A 17,983-nucleotide genomic window follows, 5' to 3' on the forward strand; every position below is an offset into this window, starting at 1 on the left:
ATCGCAAAGAGAACACAGCAGAGCAATTACCAATCAATTCTCTCTTTAAAAACTCTTAATTAATACAGCTATAATAGCATCTAGCATCAACCTTTTTATATAATTTAACAGAAATTTCTCATATAATAGCTTACAGCTTAAGTTTAAAATTATAATATTAAGCAGTGCAATAAATACATTTGAAAGCAGGATTGGCTATTTTGAAATCAATTTAAAGCAAAATCTCTAAAATTTAAAGCAAATCGTGTTGTAAATGTCACAAATTGAAAACTAGCATTGTAGCTAAATTGAACTCTAGCAAAAAAATAATGAAAAATTAGAAGCAAGCACTATAGCAGATCATAATAATTCTTTTAAGTTAGAAGATAAAAATAACTATAACTCAGAGCTATCTAAATATAGTTCTACGACAATTTTAAAGAATTCCCCAACTTATCGAGATAGGTAGCGTATTGACTCGATAGGATAGCCTATCTTAAAATTTGGCAAGTAGCATAAAATATAATTTAGTGATAATCTCATAGATGTGCATATAGTAGAAAACTGGAAGGAATATAATGTGCTAGACGACGAGGAGTTAGAGTAAAAATGCAATTGTTGGCTAATTTGAAAATAGTTTTAATACAGAAAAAGACCAAATCTTCTTTTGAAGACAACCCCTTGTCAATTCATTAACACCAGCTAATTTATTTAAAAATATAAAAATTCTAACCAAAAAAATATGAAAATAGTACAAATAAATATTAACAATACACATAATAAATGAAAACACACACTATTAAAATAATAACATAAAAATAATATTTTTTCAAAATACTTATAAACATGTATAAAATCAAATAGCACTAATTAGTAACTGATAAAGCACGTTTTAATTATGTCTAAAGTCGTACTCTTCTTTAGTCCATCTGCCTCTTCTTAATTATTCAACAATCAAATAGTCAATTTAGCAATTAGGAAGCGCTTGATAAAAATAAATTTATATAGATAGATAAGATGAATTATGAAAGCAGTAAATAAATAGCTTAATGTAAAGAACAATAAAAGCAATTTACTAATAAAATATGTTAACATTTAAATAAAATTTTACAGTTACTTACTTAAATATTGAATAATAACAAAATAAATAAATAAGTATAGAAATTTATTTTTAAGCAATTTTGATATTAGGATAAATAATTTAAACCTAATCAAGCTAAACAAAAAATCAACAATCAGAAATTTTGTCTGAATATGCTTAAATCTAAATTGAGAAATAAAAGCAAAAGTTTGCTTAAAATTTTGAAATATAAATTAATTTAGAATTAATTGAATTCTTGATTGACTGGAGAACTTATAAAAAATTGAAAAATTATTAGTTAAAATTTTGAGAAAGTTAAATCTCTATTGAAAAAATATGCTTAAAAATTAAAAATTAAAAAATAGAATTGCTTTTGATGATATATTTAACAGATAATTTTTTTTTGAAAAATCAATAGAATAAAAATTCTATGCATAAATTAATTATTAAAATAATACATTAAACAGTTAATTTATAGAAGATAATAAAAAAAATAAATAAATTAGGAGTAAAATCATAAAATAAATCAAGAAAATATTGTATAAATAAATAAAAATATATTAATAAATAAATATTTAACTCACTTGAACAAGTTAATCAAACAAAAAATTTAAATAAATAAAACATATTTTTGTGTTTAAGTAATAACTAATTAATGAATAAATAAATGATTCAACAAAAAATTATAAAAAAAATTAATTAACTTTATTTTAAAAAGGATGCTTTATTTATTTAATACTTTTTAATATCCTATCCTAGTTTTGTAATATATTTCATCTTTATTATTTATACATTTTTATAGATATGTCAGCTATTATTCATTTATTTACAAATTATATCTAACTAAAATCTTTACTTTTTTATCTTTTACAATACAATTATACTTGTAAAATTAAAAAAAACGTTACATAATTTTGATTATATAATTAATAAAACTTCTCATTTTTTATTGAAAATTATTTAAAATTTTATTTTTGTAATTTCCAAAAAATTTTGTTTTTTAGAAAGATTTTTTTAGTTTTAAGAAGTTTAAATTAATATAATTATAATTGATAAAATAATGAAAGTAGTACAAACAAGTTTTATTGTAAAAATAATAGATAACAAGATTGATTTTTTTGCCACTTTTAAAAAAAGAAAGAAAAAAATTAGATGGTTTTAATTTAAGTTAGGAAAATTGAGTTATTAATTTAGAGATTCAAAAAAAGTAATATTTTTTATAATAATGATTTATGAAATATATTAATTATCAGAATTATGGTTCTTTTACACTATATTATTTAGGTTTATAATAAATAAACCTTAATTTTCAAAAAAAACTTTAATCATCAATCTTATTTGTTAATTGAAATAATTTAAAAATGTAAAAACCTATTAGAAAATGTGCCAAAAGTAACTCATAATATTAAAATATAACAAAGAATAATATTTAAATGTTTTATTCACTGAAATATAAATATTTTTTAAAATTCTTTGTTATATTTTGATCAAAATTTTTTATGCTTAAAACATACATAAAAATTAATGTTTGATTGCTAATTGTTTATTATATCAAAAAAACTATTTGTTTTTAAAAAATTCAATTAATAGAAGTTAGAGCTAACATTTTTAGTTTTTTAAAATAAAATCAATAATTTTTCTGAGATAAATTTTAAAACTATTTAAATAATTAAAATATTTGAATAGTTTTTCCCTATTTTATAACAATTAGAATTTATAAATAAACTCCTTAACTCTTTTATTCTTAATTTTTATTTAAATTTAAGCAACAATAATAACAAATACTTTGCTTTACAATACTAATAATTGTTACTTAAATTTTACGCATTTTTATTGCTAAAATCATATAAAGAAAAAGTATTTATTATCCACACGTTTTGATTGAACATATATTTTAGTGATAACTATCTTAACTTTTTTTTTGTATGGAAATAATTTAAGGGTGTAAGTAATAGTACTGAATTAATTAAATTTATCTTAGTTTTAGTTATTTTTAATAGATTTTTAAATTCAAAGATAGATAGATAAATTTATTTTATTTAAAGATCTTTTAAGAAATAATATTATTATTATTTTAATTATGTTTTTATTTTTTTAAATTATTTAATATGATTTTATATTTATGAAGTATTTTTAGCTGATTTTGTTAAAAAATTAAAAAAAACAAATTATTTTGCACGATAAAAGCCATGAATTCTATAAGCCTATTGCGTTTTAATGAAAATCCTGATTAAATTCACTTTTGATTAATATTTAATAACTATCCTAAAATAAAGAAATCATAGTACTTTCAAATTTTTCTTTCGTTTAGATTTAAATTAATATTTTTGTTTTATATCTTTAAAAAATTCTACATGATAAAGTAAATTTACCTTACTTGAACGATTGAAAATTAAATGCTTTGATGATCACTAATACTTGATATCTTAATTCAGAAATAAGTCGCAATAGTTAGTTACAAAAGCCTAATTTATCAATTTTTTATCTATCAAAATTTTAAAAAAAAGATAATGAGCTAAATAATTTATTTAAATTATTATTTTACAATAAAAAAATAATTTTTTGGAATTAAAAATATTAAAAAGTAAATTATTCAAATTTGATATTTATTTGAATTTAAAATTAAAATTAAATTTATATGAAGATCAAATAAATAGATGCATTTTATGATAGGAATGGCGAAACAATCACTTACTTGCGAAATATTCGTTTCAATAAAAAAAATTATAAATTAAATTAGTGGAGGAAGAATTGCGAAACCAAGAGTGCAAAGGTCAATAACAAATATTGAATGGTTGTTTAAAGATTATTAATTTACTATTAGATGTAATTAAAGTAAATAAAAACTAAATGTGCAGTAAAAAATTAGTTTTAAAGATTTATTCAATGTAAAAATATGCAAGGAAGCTAATGCTTATTTAAATATGAAATATAAGTGGCTAAGAATAAATAGATATAAGATCACTATTATTTTGAAAATGATAAAAAGGTAAATTTTACTTACAAGATTAAGCGAAAATGAAAAAAAATATAAAAATAACCATATATTTTTTGAAGAAAATTCAATATTTAACAAATGAGAGTATTCCTGCGAACTAAAATGAATTAGACTAGATATGATTTATTATACTCAATCTTATACAATATTTTCTTAGTTCTTTTTTCTATTCATAAGAGCCAATAAAATTTCAAAGGAATTTGATCACCTTTAAATTTCTATTCATTCATTTTCTTAGAAACCTATCTTTATTGATTTTGTATAGAGCTATTTTGTTAAATGTATCATTCATTTATTGCCTGCTTAATTGCTTTTATTCTTGCTTGGTAGCTTGCCCTTAATTAACAAAAAATAAGCAAACAAGCTAATTAATAAACTGACTAGTTGGTAAGTAAATAAATAAATATGCATAAACACTCGATTTTACATTTATTTTGATGCAAACAAGAAAATAGAGAAACAAATATTAAATAAACAATCTTCATACTAAACAATACTAATAAATATAGTAATAATTTGTCAAATAAAAAGGAGCTATTTATTGCCCACTTCTAATTTGACTTACTAATCAATACTCCTTACCCTTTTTCGTTAGATGAACGCAGCAGGTGTGAGGGAGAATATGAATCAGTTGGCTCCTTCATAAAAAAAACTAATTAGAAACGAAGAACCACCTCAAAGCGACTTAAATTCTCTCTAGTAGTAGATAATGCCATCTGCAAAAAGGTCTTTTTCAGCAGAAGGTACTGTGAAGAGATGCTCTAAGCTTCGAACTACTGTGAGAAATGAATTTTTTAATGGAGCTAAGAATGCTAATCCAGAAGAAGATACTTCGTAAGATTGATCTTTTGAGATTTATTTTATTCTTTCTTCTTAAGGAATTTCCATTATTAATGCAGAGTATTTATTAATTTGATTATAATTACAAGGTAAAAGAAGACTACTTTAGTCGTGTTAAAGAGGTATAATAGCGCTTTTCCCAAGGATTTTTTTGGCAATGTAAGGCAGGGAAATGACCAAGTTTCAAATAGGGTTCATTAAAATGATTCCTCTGCTCCCAGCAATTAGGGAATTGTGCCAACTGGATATACTTATTCTATACGCTAAGATTCATATTAATTTTTACAATAACAGTAACAATAACTTGGCTTTTTAAATGATAACTAAAGCCAATAAAATAGCAAGTTAAGTCGCTAGCAGATGCAGAATCTTAATTAAAGTCAATATCTTCATTAAAATATGTACTCCCTATAATAAGGCGTCAAATAAATGATGCCTGCACCAGTATAATTTTAACAGTAAAATTTATCTAGCATGTAAAACTCCTTGTAAATGATAAACTAACCTTTTCCTTCTTCATAAATACTCTAATAGTAGCAGTAATACAAATACAGGTGTTAGAGCGAAGCAGACTCGCCGATTAAAAAATCTGCTTACGACATTTTAGAAAACAGCTCTAGAATACCATAAATTACTTAAAGCGAATAAAAAATTTAATATAATAACTAGAGTGGACCATCTGCAACACATCAAATGTATATTTAATAAAAATAATAACCTTAGTAGATATAATATCTCAAAAATAATCCTATAAATAGTTCTCAGCATTAAAATTACAATCAAAGTTATTTAAACTCAAATAATTATCCATCATCTTCTTTAGTGAGTGGAGAGAATTCACCCTTAAAAGAACAGAAATTTAACAACCAAACTTCTTTTACTACAGCATCGTCTTAATGGAAACATATTTTTACAAACAATCAGTAGACTTAAAATTAAATTCCTAAAATTCAATAATTCCAAGCTGCTAATTCTATAATTAAAAATTAATTTAAAGCTCGATAAAATATTCCTCCCAAGCCCTAATTCTAGCACTAGAATTACGCATATTGTAAAACTGAATAAAATGAGGACTCAGTTTAATCAAACTCAAACAGTATAACTGATAATCCTCACAGCATTAACTCAAATAATATCGATATGTTTAGAAATACCATCAATAACGATACACCAAAGTTTACTTCTGACGACTCAACAACACTCTCATCATAATAAAATTAAACAAATTCTTTTACAGCTGCAATTATCTAACAGTAATTGATGTAAAGAGTCTAAAATAATAACCCAAGCCAAATCATAAACAAATCCTAATTTTCTAATAATTAAACTCAGAATGAATAATTAAACTTGAAAATTGTTTAGTAAAACGCAAATGCTCCTTCTTCATATCATATCCAAACAAAGCAAAAAAGAAAAAGCCAAGCAGCTAGATCATAAAGTGAAATTAAGCTCTCGAACTCTATTTATTCTAATCAAAATTAAGATTAAGCACTAAATAACTTTGATAAGAAAAATCCATTATATGAAGAAGGATTGCAAAAATCAGAGAAAGGAGATGCTAATTTAGATCAAGTTGAAGATAAAAAAAATAACTTGAATTATGCTACATTTTCTTCTTCCTCTCTTCTCAAAATAAACTACTTACAAAACGAGAAAAAAAAATAAATAGAATAAGAAAAATAGTAAATTTCTTCTCATTAATAACCTACTTCGATTTTGCAACAGAATTTGCAAAACAACAACAACAATCTGCTTAATTCTTTATAATTATAACAAAATGTTAATTTATAATAAAAGTAGTAAACAAATATGCTAAACAGTTCTTCTGGCTCGGGTGAAGACAAGTTAAACTTCAATTAGAGTCGCTAATTCTTTGATTTTTAAATTTAAATGCAAAATGAATCATAAAATGGACTAGTTTAATCGATAAATGGTACTTAAAATGAAATTAATATTTTAGATAACAAACAGCTTTTAAATAAGGACTATTCGTGCTTCTAATTCAACTTACAGCCTATCCCTGGTTTATAAAATCAAGCTCTCATAGGATAAAACAGCTACCAAAGCTACCATTTAAATAGCCGAAATATCAGTCCTGAAGATGATAGAAACGGAAAAGAAAATTTAATAAATCAAATAAATAACATTTTCTAAAATAAAGCTAATAAAGTAGACTTACAACATTCTTAAAAATCAAATTACTTGAATATCCTTCATTCTCAACAAAACGGCTTAACTTAAAAGATATCAAGCAACAGTAGTGAGAATGTGAACGACTAAAACTAGAGCAGTTCTGAGAATAAAAAGAGCAGTAGTAGTATACAAAAACCAAGAAAATAGAATGAAGAATTCAAAGAGCAGAAATACACTAATGAGTTTATAGATGATCATATTCGAAACTCTGAAAAATTAGTGAGCAGAGCCTCTCAAATCGAAGAAGAGAGTCCTACAGAAAAAGCATCAAATTTATCTAGAAAAAATTCAAACTCATAATAGCCAAAACAAGCAAAATCAACTTCTATAAGTAGCTCAGCTAAAAAGAAGAGTAGAATAAAAGTGATTTATCCTGCACAAATGGATCCAAATTCTCTGAATTAATCATCTAACTTAAGAACTTAATCAGAAGCCAATTTATCAACAAGATAGAAAAAAAATTCAATCATCAAACCATTTTAATGCCAAAATAACAATGATAATAAAATAGATAACAACGCTAATGATATTAGCGAGGATAATTTTTCTCCTGTCCATTTCCATAGGCTCAACACGGAAGCTGACAAGGATTCTGAAAACATTTAAAGTAATTATGATTTTTCTAGAAAGGTTTTTTCAGTAAGCAGCTTTTAGCAGCTGGATTCAAATAATCCAGACTCAGCACAGTAAAAGAAAAGAGTACGCAAACCAAAGAGCTACCATTCACAATAAGTTTTCAATTTAAACTCCAGTGACACTAAAAAAAAGATAGGGTTTTTCAACTATAATTAGGAATAAACAACCTCTAATAATATTACTTAAATTATAGAAAATACTTAAATTTCCAATTATCAAAACACAAATGCGAAAGAGAAATAGTAATAAGATCAGTCCCAAGTACAAAACACTTCAACTACAACTCTTCCAAAAATCTACACACATTAAAATACTCTGTCTTAAAGCAAACAAAATTTTTCTAAACAGAGAATTAGATTCAACTCTTATCAGAAATCCAAAACAGAGATATCCCCAAAAGATGAGGAAAATTAAAATAATTTATCTTTGAGTAACTAATTTTAGAATCAAGTTCAATAGAAAAAAAATAATCTTAGCCAATAATAGCAGTAGCCATCTTCTTAGCTAAATTAAAAGAATAATTAAACAATGAAGTTGAGTGATTTTGTTTCCCTAACAGAGAAGAAATAAAGTGCAGGCTCCTCAGATTATGAATAAAAAAAGACTAACCCAAATGAAGGCAATTAAAAGGAGTAACTTTAAGTTAAAGCAAACCCTTTTTTGCAGTCTAATCTTAACCCTAATTAATTTGAATTCAGTTTTAGGAATAATTAATGTTAAAAAGAATCAGAAAAATAAATAAGTTAATAAATCAACAAGCACAAAATTCAAAGTGATTCCCAGCAAAGCTCCAGAAATTCTATAGTCCAACCAAATAACAATAATTCAAATTAAGCAAATAATAATCATAATAATTAAAATTAAATATATGAGTAGAAAAGTTAATAGCATGCTGCTCATAACCAACTTACTAACTAATTATATAATTTCAAATTAAACATCAACAACTAGCAGCCTTATTAAAGTAAAGATACAACTAGCATAAAACTATCATCTTCACAGCTTAAACAACCAAACAAATTCTTGTCTGAAAAAAAGTAACTTATCTCACAAAATCTCAAAACTGATTACTCTTGAATAAATAAATAAATAAACAAATAAAATAAATAAATAAACCAGGTAGATAATTAAACCATTTTTACGAACTAACAAAAGTTAAATCTCAAGAATTTATTAATGAAATATTTACAATAAATCCATAAAAAACCTAAAAATAAATAAATAAAAAAATTAAATTAGTGCTATTTATCCTATACTTTTAAAAAATTATTTTAAATCAAACAAAGCTTAAATCTTAAAAACATTTATAAATTAATATATTTCAAAGTTCAACTATTTGTATAAAAATTTTTAAACTGAATATTTATCACTCACTCACTCATTCATTCATTAATAATTTAAATTTCTTATTATTTTTTAAAAAATTACTATTATTTCAAAATATATCCTATTTATTTCATTATAATATTTAAAATTATTTATTAAAATAAAAAACTACTTTAAATTCTCAAATATTAAGGACCTTACTTATATTAGTATTTAATATTGAAATTTTATTTAATTTTTACTATCCTGTAATTTTATTTATAAATTCCACTAGTAATAAAAAAAAATTAAAGTTTAACTTTTAAAATACAATTCATCAATTTAAAAATTATATAATAAACTTGATATAAAAAAATATATAAAATAAATCATTTAATAAAATAGAATTTTGTTTAAGATTTAATTCGATTTGATATTGTGAATGATTAATTTATTTATCATAATAGGAATCTCATAACATAATCTAATTAATATGTATTTCATAAAAATTAATTACTTGATTTTCTACGTTTCTAATTGAACTTAGGATTGATAACAAAATCCTTAACTTAGATTTATTTAGGTTATAATGCTACAATTGCTTTTACATTTCCAATAACTTCTGAATCATCTTATTAAGAATTTTAGAAAATATTTTATAGCCGATAGGTATTGTCTTCATCTTTATTAACTATCAGTACTTAGATATCATCATTCTTATCTTTAAAGTATTTATAGACTCTATTGATGTTGTCAGAGAGTTTTAGGATATAAATTATGCAGTGAAAGCCAAAATAGAGCCAAACTAAAATGAAGATGGCTTCGCCTGATTTTAAATAGTTATTCAATGTAGAAGATTCAATAATATAATTATTATTTAGCATATTTTAATATTGAGTGAACGAATATAACAGAGCACTCAATAGGACAAGCCATGCAATAGAAGAAAAAATTTTAAAGTAGTTAATGCAATTGAAACTAAAAGGACGAGTAAGTATATCTAAAAATAAACCTAAAATTGATATTATTATCAAGAAAATAATACCTATTTTAGGTGAGTTATACATAACGACAACAACTAGCATGTAAAGAAACTTTTTTATGAAGTGAAGTAGCTTATAGTTTAACCTTATTGAGTGTTACTTAAAATCCAAATACTCAACAAGATGGAATAATCTTTTATATTAAAATCCCTTTTCTGATTCTGAATTTAGAATTTAATAAGTTTTATAGTAAAAGAACATCATCGCTAAGAAAAAAATACAAGAAAAAATTGCTGAAACACCATTAAGACCGTTAGAGAACTGCATGTTTGTGAATTATAAGAAAACGCTTAACAAGATATAGATGAGACGCACTTCCAGTAGGTTGTAAAAAAAGGAAATAGGGTAATGATAAAAATTCTTTCCCTAAAATAATTTGTAATTTGAGTCATCTAGATACTTCATAATTCCAATTACAATACCATTAATAGCTAGGAGAACTAGAGTCTCAGTAATGTTAACTAAAAAATTTGCACTGATACCCATTTGTTGGTAAGGGTAAAATGCCTGCTAATCACTAACACTAACTTCACTGCCATAAATATTATATGAAGGACTCTTGTATTAGTTAGATTTCATATTGTTGAAATTGTAATTAATCCAAACTGGAGTATAAGGGAAAACAAAGCTAGCGAACTGAGAAATTAGGAGATGAGCTTTCAATGGAATGACAGTGTTTATCAGTAGCAATGTTGATATGGGTTGTAAACAATTCATAAAAAGCAAAGGAATAGATATATATCTTATAAAAGAAAAGAATGAATTGCTCTATAGAGAATTTAAAATTTACTGCTAATATTGAAAGTAGTTCAAGTCGTCTGAACCAAATTTCATAATAAAAGGCTAAATATTAAATTCGAATACTTAGTTTTAGAAAGAGGGATTTAAAGGCACACCGTTAATTGTTCGGATAGCAGTGTTTTTGTTTACAACAATTCTTATTAATTTAGAGAAACAACTCTGTTAGACATCGATATTAATGTAACCCACATTAGGTTAAGTGCTATCATTCGACATTGTTAAATTGAGATTATTTTCTCCTATTTAACTACTGCTAGTCTATAAGTTTCTTCTGTTGTGAACTATTTGCAAGTTAAGTAAAAAATATATTCTTAATTTATTTGTAAATAAAATTCTAATTACGAGAGTTATCATTGGTTATGATTTTAATATCCAAAAGGGTGATCCATTAAGAAGTTAAAGCATTTTCTAGTTGTTATCCATCTGTCAGTTCAATTTTTATCTTAGGTCTGAAGTAGTATGCATCTGAAATCAAAGAAAACTAGACAGATGTGTAGTTTTTGCAAAATCCATTATAATCTAGATATTATCCACTATCTTAGCACTAACAAAAACCAATACCTCCAGCGATTGGTTTAACCAATTTTACTTGGCTATTATCGAATTTGCAACTACTGCACTAATTTTCTAATCCTCCCATACATGTAGCACAACTAATTACAATTAAAATTATTAACTTAAAAAAAATTTTTTTATTATATTAAAATTTTATTTACTTTGGAAAACACTTTTTACATGGTGCATTAGAGTTTGTATCGTCATAGTATCCATCCATACAGTCGCATGAATATTTGCTTTTCTAAATTCTAAAAGTTTTGGTTTAATCAGGACAAACACAAGAACTTGAATCACAACTAGCACATGATTTACTACAAGGAACACAAAGACCCTTTTAGATAGATGTCGTATCTGATGGAATTGGTTCCAAAAATTATGAAGGGCATGTACAAAGGGGTGGATTAATTCTATTATTTTTACACGTTAAGCATTTATTTGTATTGTCACAAGTGGCGCATTTAGGATTACAAGCTATTTTTTTATATTAAATTAAAAAATTAATTGTTAAATGGAGAATTCAAAGATATCAAACAAGATATTTTAAATTATTCTAAATGGAATATTGATTTATTTATTTATTTAAATGTTTCTTTTTAGATAATTAAATTCTTGAGACTAATAAATAAAATAAAATTGTTTGAAAATTTAAATTTTTTGTTAGCAAACTCTTTAAATAAAAGTTTATTTTAATTAAGTTATTTATTTTTATGAATTAAAAATAATTTTAATGGAAAATTATTAAAGATTTTTTGTAATATTTTTTAATATATGTTTTTTTTACGCTAGCATTTAAACATAGGATCAGAATATTATCCATCCGGACAATTACAGTTGTTTTTTGGATCTCTACCTTATGTACAATTAATACATTTTGAAGGTAGTGCTTAACATTCATTAGTGCATATATTCTAATTCACTCCACAAGAATGAATCATTTGAATACTATCGTATACAAATTAGCCAGTTAAAGGTGTATCTTTTATACAGTTAAAAGATAAATTACTTTTTGCATAAAAACCTTTTTAGCAGACAATACATAAATTTCCTCCTGAAGTTACAAGACAATTATTAGAATTGTTTAAGTAAAAAGGTTGGTCAAAGAAAGAAATGTATCTTACAGCAAAGAATTGAGTTTGAGGAGGAGAAAATTTGTTATTATAATCACCAAATTAAACTTATAAAACTTAAATGCTAGTCGGGTAAGTTTCAAAGTAGAAATTCTTAGAAAAAGAGTTTATGAAAATAGTGATTTGAAAAATGGAATTATTTGAAGGGGTCCAATTAGCTATTGATATTGCAATCTAGTTCCACATATTTGCTCTTATTTTTGATTATAGTGGTGAAAGAGTTTAGCACTTTTAACTAAGGCAAATAGTTAAAGAATATTCAAAATTGTTAATTTAATTTAATATTATCATAATTATTGGATTATTAGAAGAATCAGTATAAGATACTAATTTTACATATCTGCCTAAATTAGACTAAGGGTACAGCCAAAATCTCATGTTTTATGCTTGTGCGTTATTTAAGTTAATTATTTAAAATTATTATAATTGAAAAAGCTAAATACCATAATCTACATCAGCAGTTATTGTATTTGAAACATTTTAATCATATTTAAGACTAACATCACTTAATTGGTATTAGTAAATTGGTTTGGTATTTATGGATGCTATCGTCACAAGTTGTTAATCTTGATAACTGATATCGAATACATAATACACCTTTGCAATAGTAGAAGTAGGAGTGACTGTTGTTGCTTTTATGCACTGATAACTTATTCCATCATCATAAAAATATTATTTACAATCACACTGTTAAGTTAATGAATTAAATGTTCTTGTTGAAGGGCAAGCTTAGTCTAGATTAGTTTTATTACTGGATAGGCATTATGCTGAATTGATACCTGAGCATTATGCACAAGAATATCCACACTAAATAGAACATTTTGCTGTGTTATCAATTTAATAACCAGGAATGCAGTTTTTAATGCAGTCACTGCTATCATGTAAAGGATCCGAACACAATACTGCAGGCAGGCATTAATTAGCTGAGGAATCTATACCATCCGGGCACTGTGAAGCTCCACTTAGACAATATTCTCCATTTTAATACCTCTAATCATCACATTTCAGGCAAGATTATGTTTGATATTAAGATAAAGTTTAGCCATTTAACCAACTTAATGCTTATTAAGAAACCTATTCAGAAATAGGGAGAGTATTAGTTGGATTCTAATTATTCCACTACTGTTTCTCAGCATTAGTAAGTTCTTTACTCTACTGAACTACACAATTTTAATTGCATGTTGAATTATAGGCAGAGAAGGCACCATAATATACTTTTAGGGATTTAAGCATAAAATAATTAGTATATTGAGAATTTTAGTTACCAAATACAATGAAAAACTAATCGCTACTTAAAAAAGTTTGAGGATTTTTGTAAACAACTGTTTCGCAATACTAATAATTAAGGTAAATATCAAAATAATAATTTTTTGGTTAGTAATTGGATTAGAATCTTGCATAGGTATATCCTGTAATCACAAAGTAATTCCACTGTGTTATGCGTTATACATTGCATTTTTATAAAGTATTGTTTAAATTTTAGTTTTGATACTGAAAATTAAAAATAATTTATTCTTGATAATCATTCAATCTATTTAAAATGATTTAAAATATTATGAAACCCTTTTCATCCTGGAAACTCATGATTGTATACGGTTGAGGATTAATATCAGTAATCACTGTTTGAATGCTAAATGAAATAGTGAACTCTCTCTAGACTTGAGTCAAGCGAAAGCCATTTAGAGTTATGTAGTTCTGTGCTGAAAAACTTAAGCTCTTGTAGAATAAAATGGGAACACTATTTTAATTTTGCTTACTAATATCTATATTGTTTTGATAATAGTCATTATTATCATCCAAATATTACACTAGCAAGTCTTAGTTAAATAAATAATTTGATATCAGGATTGTATTGTCTCTCATCATCATTTTCAAAATATTCTGATAATCGCTAGTAATATTTTAAATTCCATAGTAGCGGTGCAAGTAAATTGTGCCTGTGTATTATATATCAGTACCAGATGTTATCAAAAAAGTTTCATATTAAAAGTTATTAATAGGAAGATTTTAAAGTTAAGACTGCTAAATTGGCATAAAATGTACTGCATCACTAGTATCAACTGAATCAGCAATAAATAAGTTAACTTATGGAACTTATGGAATGGTATTAGATACATCCAATGTAATGAATACATACATCCATAGATTCTAAGCTTTTGTGTATTTTAAAGGAGTTTGTAAAAAACTTGAACTATCAATTAAAAGCTATGGGTTAGTCTATGATGTAGTAGGATTTATAGATAGGAGCTAGTATGATTATTAGGATAGTTTCACAGAAAATTAAATTTAGAACGATGAAGCTATGTTCATCCAAAAAGAAATACTTAAGCTACTCATTTTCTTAAATTGAATATCAGTTGATAAGTCTAAATCTTTCCAAGCATCCTTTTAATTTTCACCATAAAAATTACCTGATAGCACTTAGCTATAGCATGGCACAGATTAAGATTTAACGGATACTATTATTGCCAATAATAGACTTAATAAATATTTTATGTAATTAGAAGGCGACATTATTTTGCTTTGCCTAAACTTTTTACTTAGAATAATTTTTGTATGATAATTCTGACTAAATATTTTTTAATTAACTAATACTTTTAGAACCTTTTCTCAATTTTCAATCTTAGGATTATTTTGTTAACATTTTGTTTATTATATCAAAACAATTATTCTCTCATTATTTTCTTTATTTATGGTAAAAAATCGATCAAAGACTTTACCAAATCTATTTAACTTACAAAATACAAAGATCTTTTTGTATTACCATTAATTACATACTAAAAAAAGTAAATAAAATGTTTGTTTGTATTTAATTTGAATTGAACTTATATTAAAAATTTATAACAAATATTAAATAAATGAAATTTATTCGCTTATATCCACAGTAAATTCAAATAAAATTATTGCTAAATATAAAAATTAGGAATTAATTTAATAATAACTTTTTAGATTTTGAAAAATGGTAGATATGTATCGAAATTATTTATATTAATTTGAGATGTTTATTTTTAAAGAGCTTTATTTAATCTTTTTTCAGAGACTAATAGGTACTTGATAAAACCAAAACTAAAATAAAAAAATGATATTTATTTTAATATATTTTTAAAAATAAATTAATAAAATACAATATTAATTGAACTAAGCTTATTTATAATAATAATTTTAAGCTTTTCTTTTATAATTTTTGCATATTTTTTTATACAAAATAAATTATGTCTGTAAAATATTAAGAGTAACAAAAATTATATGTTTTATAAAAATTGTATTTTTTTCTATTAAAAATATAATCTGATCTAAAATCAGTAAAATTGTTTATCTTTTTATTATTTCCTATTGTCCAAAGGTATTCTGCATTTATTTATAATATATTAATCCAAAATCAAAAAGTAGATACAAATTGCAATTACAAATATAAAATAAAAAGTTAATAAATTTATCATTTTTGATCAAATATTTTATTACTATTCTTATTCAAACCTTGCTTGAAAAAATATTTACTATTGAAACTATTCAAACAGAATTCAATATGTAATAAAATGTTTTTCAATAATTAAATGATGTTTCTTTAAAAATTTAGAAATCAAACTATAATCAAAGATTATTTATAGGTTAATTTAAAAATTAAAAAAGTTATATAACTATTGCTGCTGACTCTTTCTTTTGTTATATCTAAAAAAACCACAATATTGTTTTCAAGGTTAATGCTTTTTATCAAAAATTTAATATAATCTAATTCATTATTCAACTAATTATCTCCATTTGTGGAATGCATCTTCTCCATCAGTCATCACTTCTATTCTTCCACTTCCTGAAGCTACTTCTCCATTTTACTTTAAAACTATCAATTTAGGTATTTTAGTTACTTTGAAATGAGAGGTAAACTTAGCTATACGTTCATCGCCTAACTGAATTGCAAGCCAAGGCATAGGCTTATAGTAAATTTTAAATTCATCCTCTGTTTAATCAAATGGAATCAAAATTATTTCTAAAACTTTATCTTCAGCATTTACTTCGTTATAAAAGTCAATCAAAAGAGGAGTAAAAGCTTAACATGGAGGACAATAAGATGCAGAAAAGTATAAACAAGTGACTTTATTTGTTTTTAAAGGTGAAACATCTAGCAAACCATTTTTTCCTAAGAAAGTTTAACCTAATGAAAACTCTTTAACTTCTTTCTTTGAGTCCATCTCAATTTTTAAATTTCTAAAAAAACTTTTAATATCTCTAATGAATTCTTTTAAATTATAAAATATTCTTTCTATTAATCATTTAATATAATTATAAATAATATCAATTAAATAATCAATATAATAAATCAATTTAACTTCTAAAATAAATTTCCTTTTATCTAAAAAAAAATAATAATTTTATTGCATTTCTTGTTAAAAACCTAATAATTTAAGTCAAGAAAAAATAAATTTAATATGCAATAAGTAATTTTAGAAAATTTTTGTAAAATACTTCTCTATAAAAATCAGCAAGCGAGTATTATTCGATTTTAAATTTAGTGATATACTATCATCAAGAGCAAAATATGAATAAAAAAAATATTTTTTTGGCAATTTTATATCATTAAGATTCTTATAATGCTAAAAAATGTTGCTAAAAATTATATAAATTAACAACCTAACTAACCTTGACAAGCATTTCAAAAAAATTTATGAAAATAGATTAAAACATTATAAATTAAATTTACTTAGGATGGATTGTATCAAGTAGAGTGGATATTTTAATATATCATTAAATAAATTTGTTAATTATAAAACAGGATAATTGTGATAAAATGTATTTATTTATTTTAAATAGTATTTAGCTACTTATATACATTTTAAGATAGAAAAATATAAACTAAAATAATTCTGAATTAAAATAAAAATTTGATTATAAATTAATGAAATAAGTTGAATAATAAAAATAGTGAATGTAATAATAAATTTATTTTTAATCAAAGAAATTTAAGTTAAAAAAAGCCGAATTATTTTATTTAAGATAAAAAAAGATAATTTAATTAAGTTTTAAAATTTTTTAAATTAAAATGAATTAATTAATTATTTTTAATTGAAATAAAGCTATTCACCATTAAATAAAATTACAAGAAAAAACACCAAGAAGAATAAAAATTACTTTTTAGTACTTTTGATATTCAAACATTACTTTTATAAACTAAGAATAAACCATTTTTTCTTCTTATAAAAAATTTTATTTGAAAATTATTAAAGATAAAAACACTTTCTCTCTTCTCTAAACTAAAAATAACATTTTAAATATTTCATTTATTTAAAAAAAACTAAAATAAAAACTATTTAGGGTATTAGTAAATATATTTTAAAGCATATATTTTATGTCTAACTAATTAAATTTATTTTGATTCATAAGACTATAAAACATTTTTTAATAAATCTAATCCAATACTTACAATTTT

General features: G+C 23.5%; 4 protein-coding genes across 4 annotated transcripts; 2 read left to right on the plus strand and 2 right to left on the minus strand. All coding sequences in view use genetic code 6, as the record gives it.

Annotated features, from left to right (window-relative positions):
- Positions 1–253: 253 nt before the first annotated feature.
- Positions 254–610, plus strand: TTHERM_00578800 (hypothetical protein; the record flags this gene model as incomplete). The annotated part of the gene is made up of 1 exon (XM_001022881.2): positions 254–610. The coding sequence occupies one exon, from the start codon at positions 254–256 to the stop codon at positions 608–610; it is 357 nt and encodes a 118-aa protein (XP_001022881.2).
- Positions 611–4,428: 3,818 nt separating this feature from the next.
- Positions 4,429–8,804, plus strand: TTHERM_00578810 (hypothetical protein; the record flags this gene model as incomplete). Its single annotated transcript, XM_001022882.2, has 2 exons — positions 4,429–4,892; positions 4,988–8,804. Exons 1-2 carry the CDS (start codon positions 4,654–4,656, stop codon positions 8,802–8,804), a joined length of 4,056 nt encoding a protein of 1,351 aa, XP_001022882.2. The 5' UTR covers positions 4,429–4,653.
- Positions 8,805–9,532: 728 nt separating this feature from the next.
- Positions 9,533–15,075, minus strand: TTHERM_00578820 (transmembrane protein, putative; the record flags this gene model as incomplete). The annotated part of the gene is made up of 4 exons (XM_001022883.2): positions 9,533–11,157; positions 11,219–11,529; positions 11,593–11,905; positions 12,216–15,075. The coding sequence occupies 4 exons, from the start codon at positions 15,073–15,075 to the stop codon at positions 9,533–9,535; spliced, it is 5,109 nt and encodes a 1,702-aa protein (XP_001022883.2).
- A 1,220-nt stretch (positions 15,076–16,295) lies between these two features.
- TTHERM_00578830 (tryparedoxin protein, putative) lies at positions 16,296–16,748 on the minus strand (the record flags this gene model as incomplete). The annotated part of the gene is made up of 1 exon (XM_001022884.3): positions 16,296–16,748. One exon carries the CDS (start codon positions 16,746–16,748, stop codon positions 16,296–16,298), a length of 453 nt encoding a protein of 150 aa, XP_001022884.1.
- Between the last annotated feature and the right edge of the window lie 1,235 nt (positions 16,749–17,983).

This window comes from Tetrahymena thermophila, assembly GCF_000189635.1.
Source record: "Tetrahymena thermophila SB210 genomic scaffold scf_8254464, whole genome shotgun sequence".
Lineage (NCBI taxonomy): Eukaryota > Ciliophora > Oligohymenophorea > Hymenostomatida > Tetrahymenidae > Tetrahymena > Tetrahymena thermophila.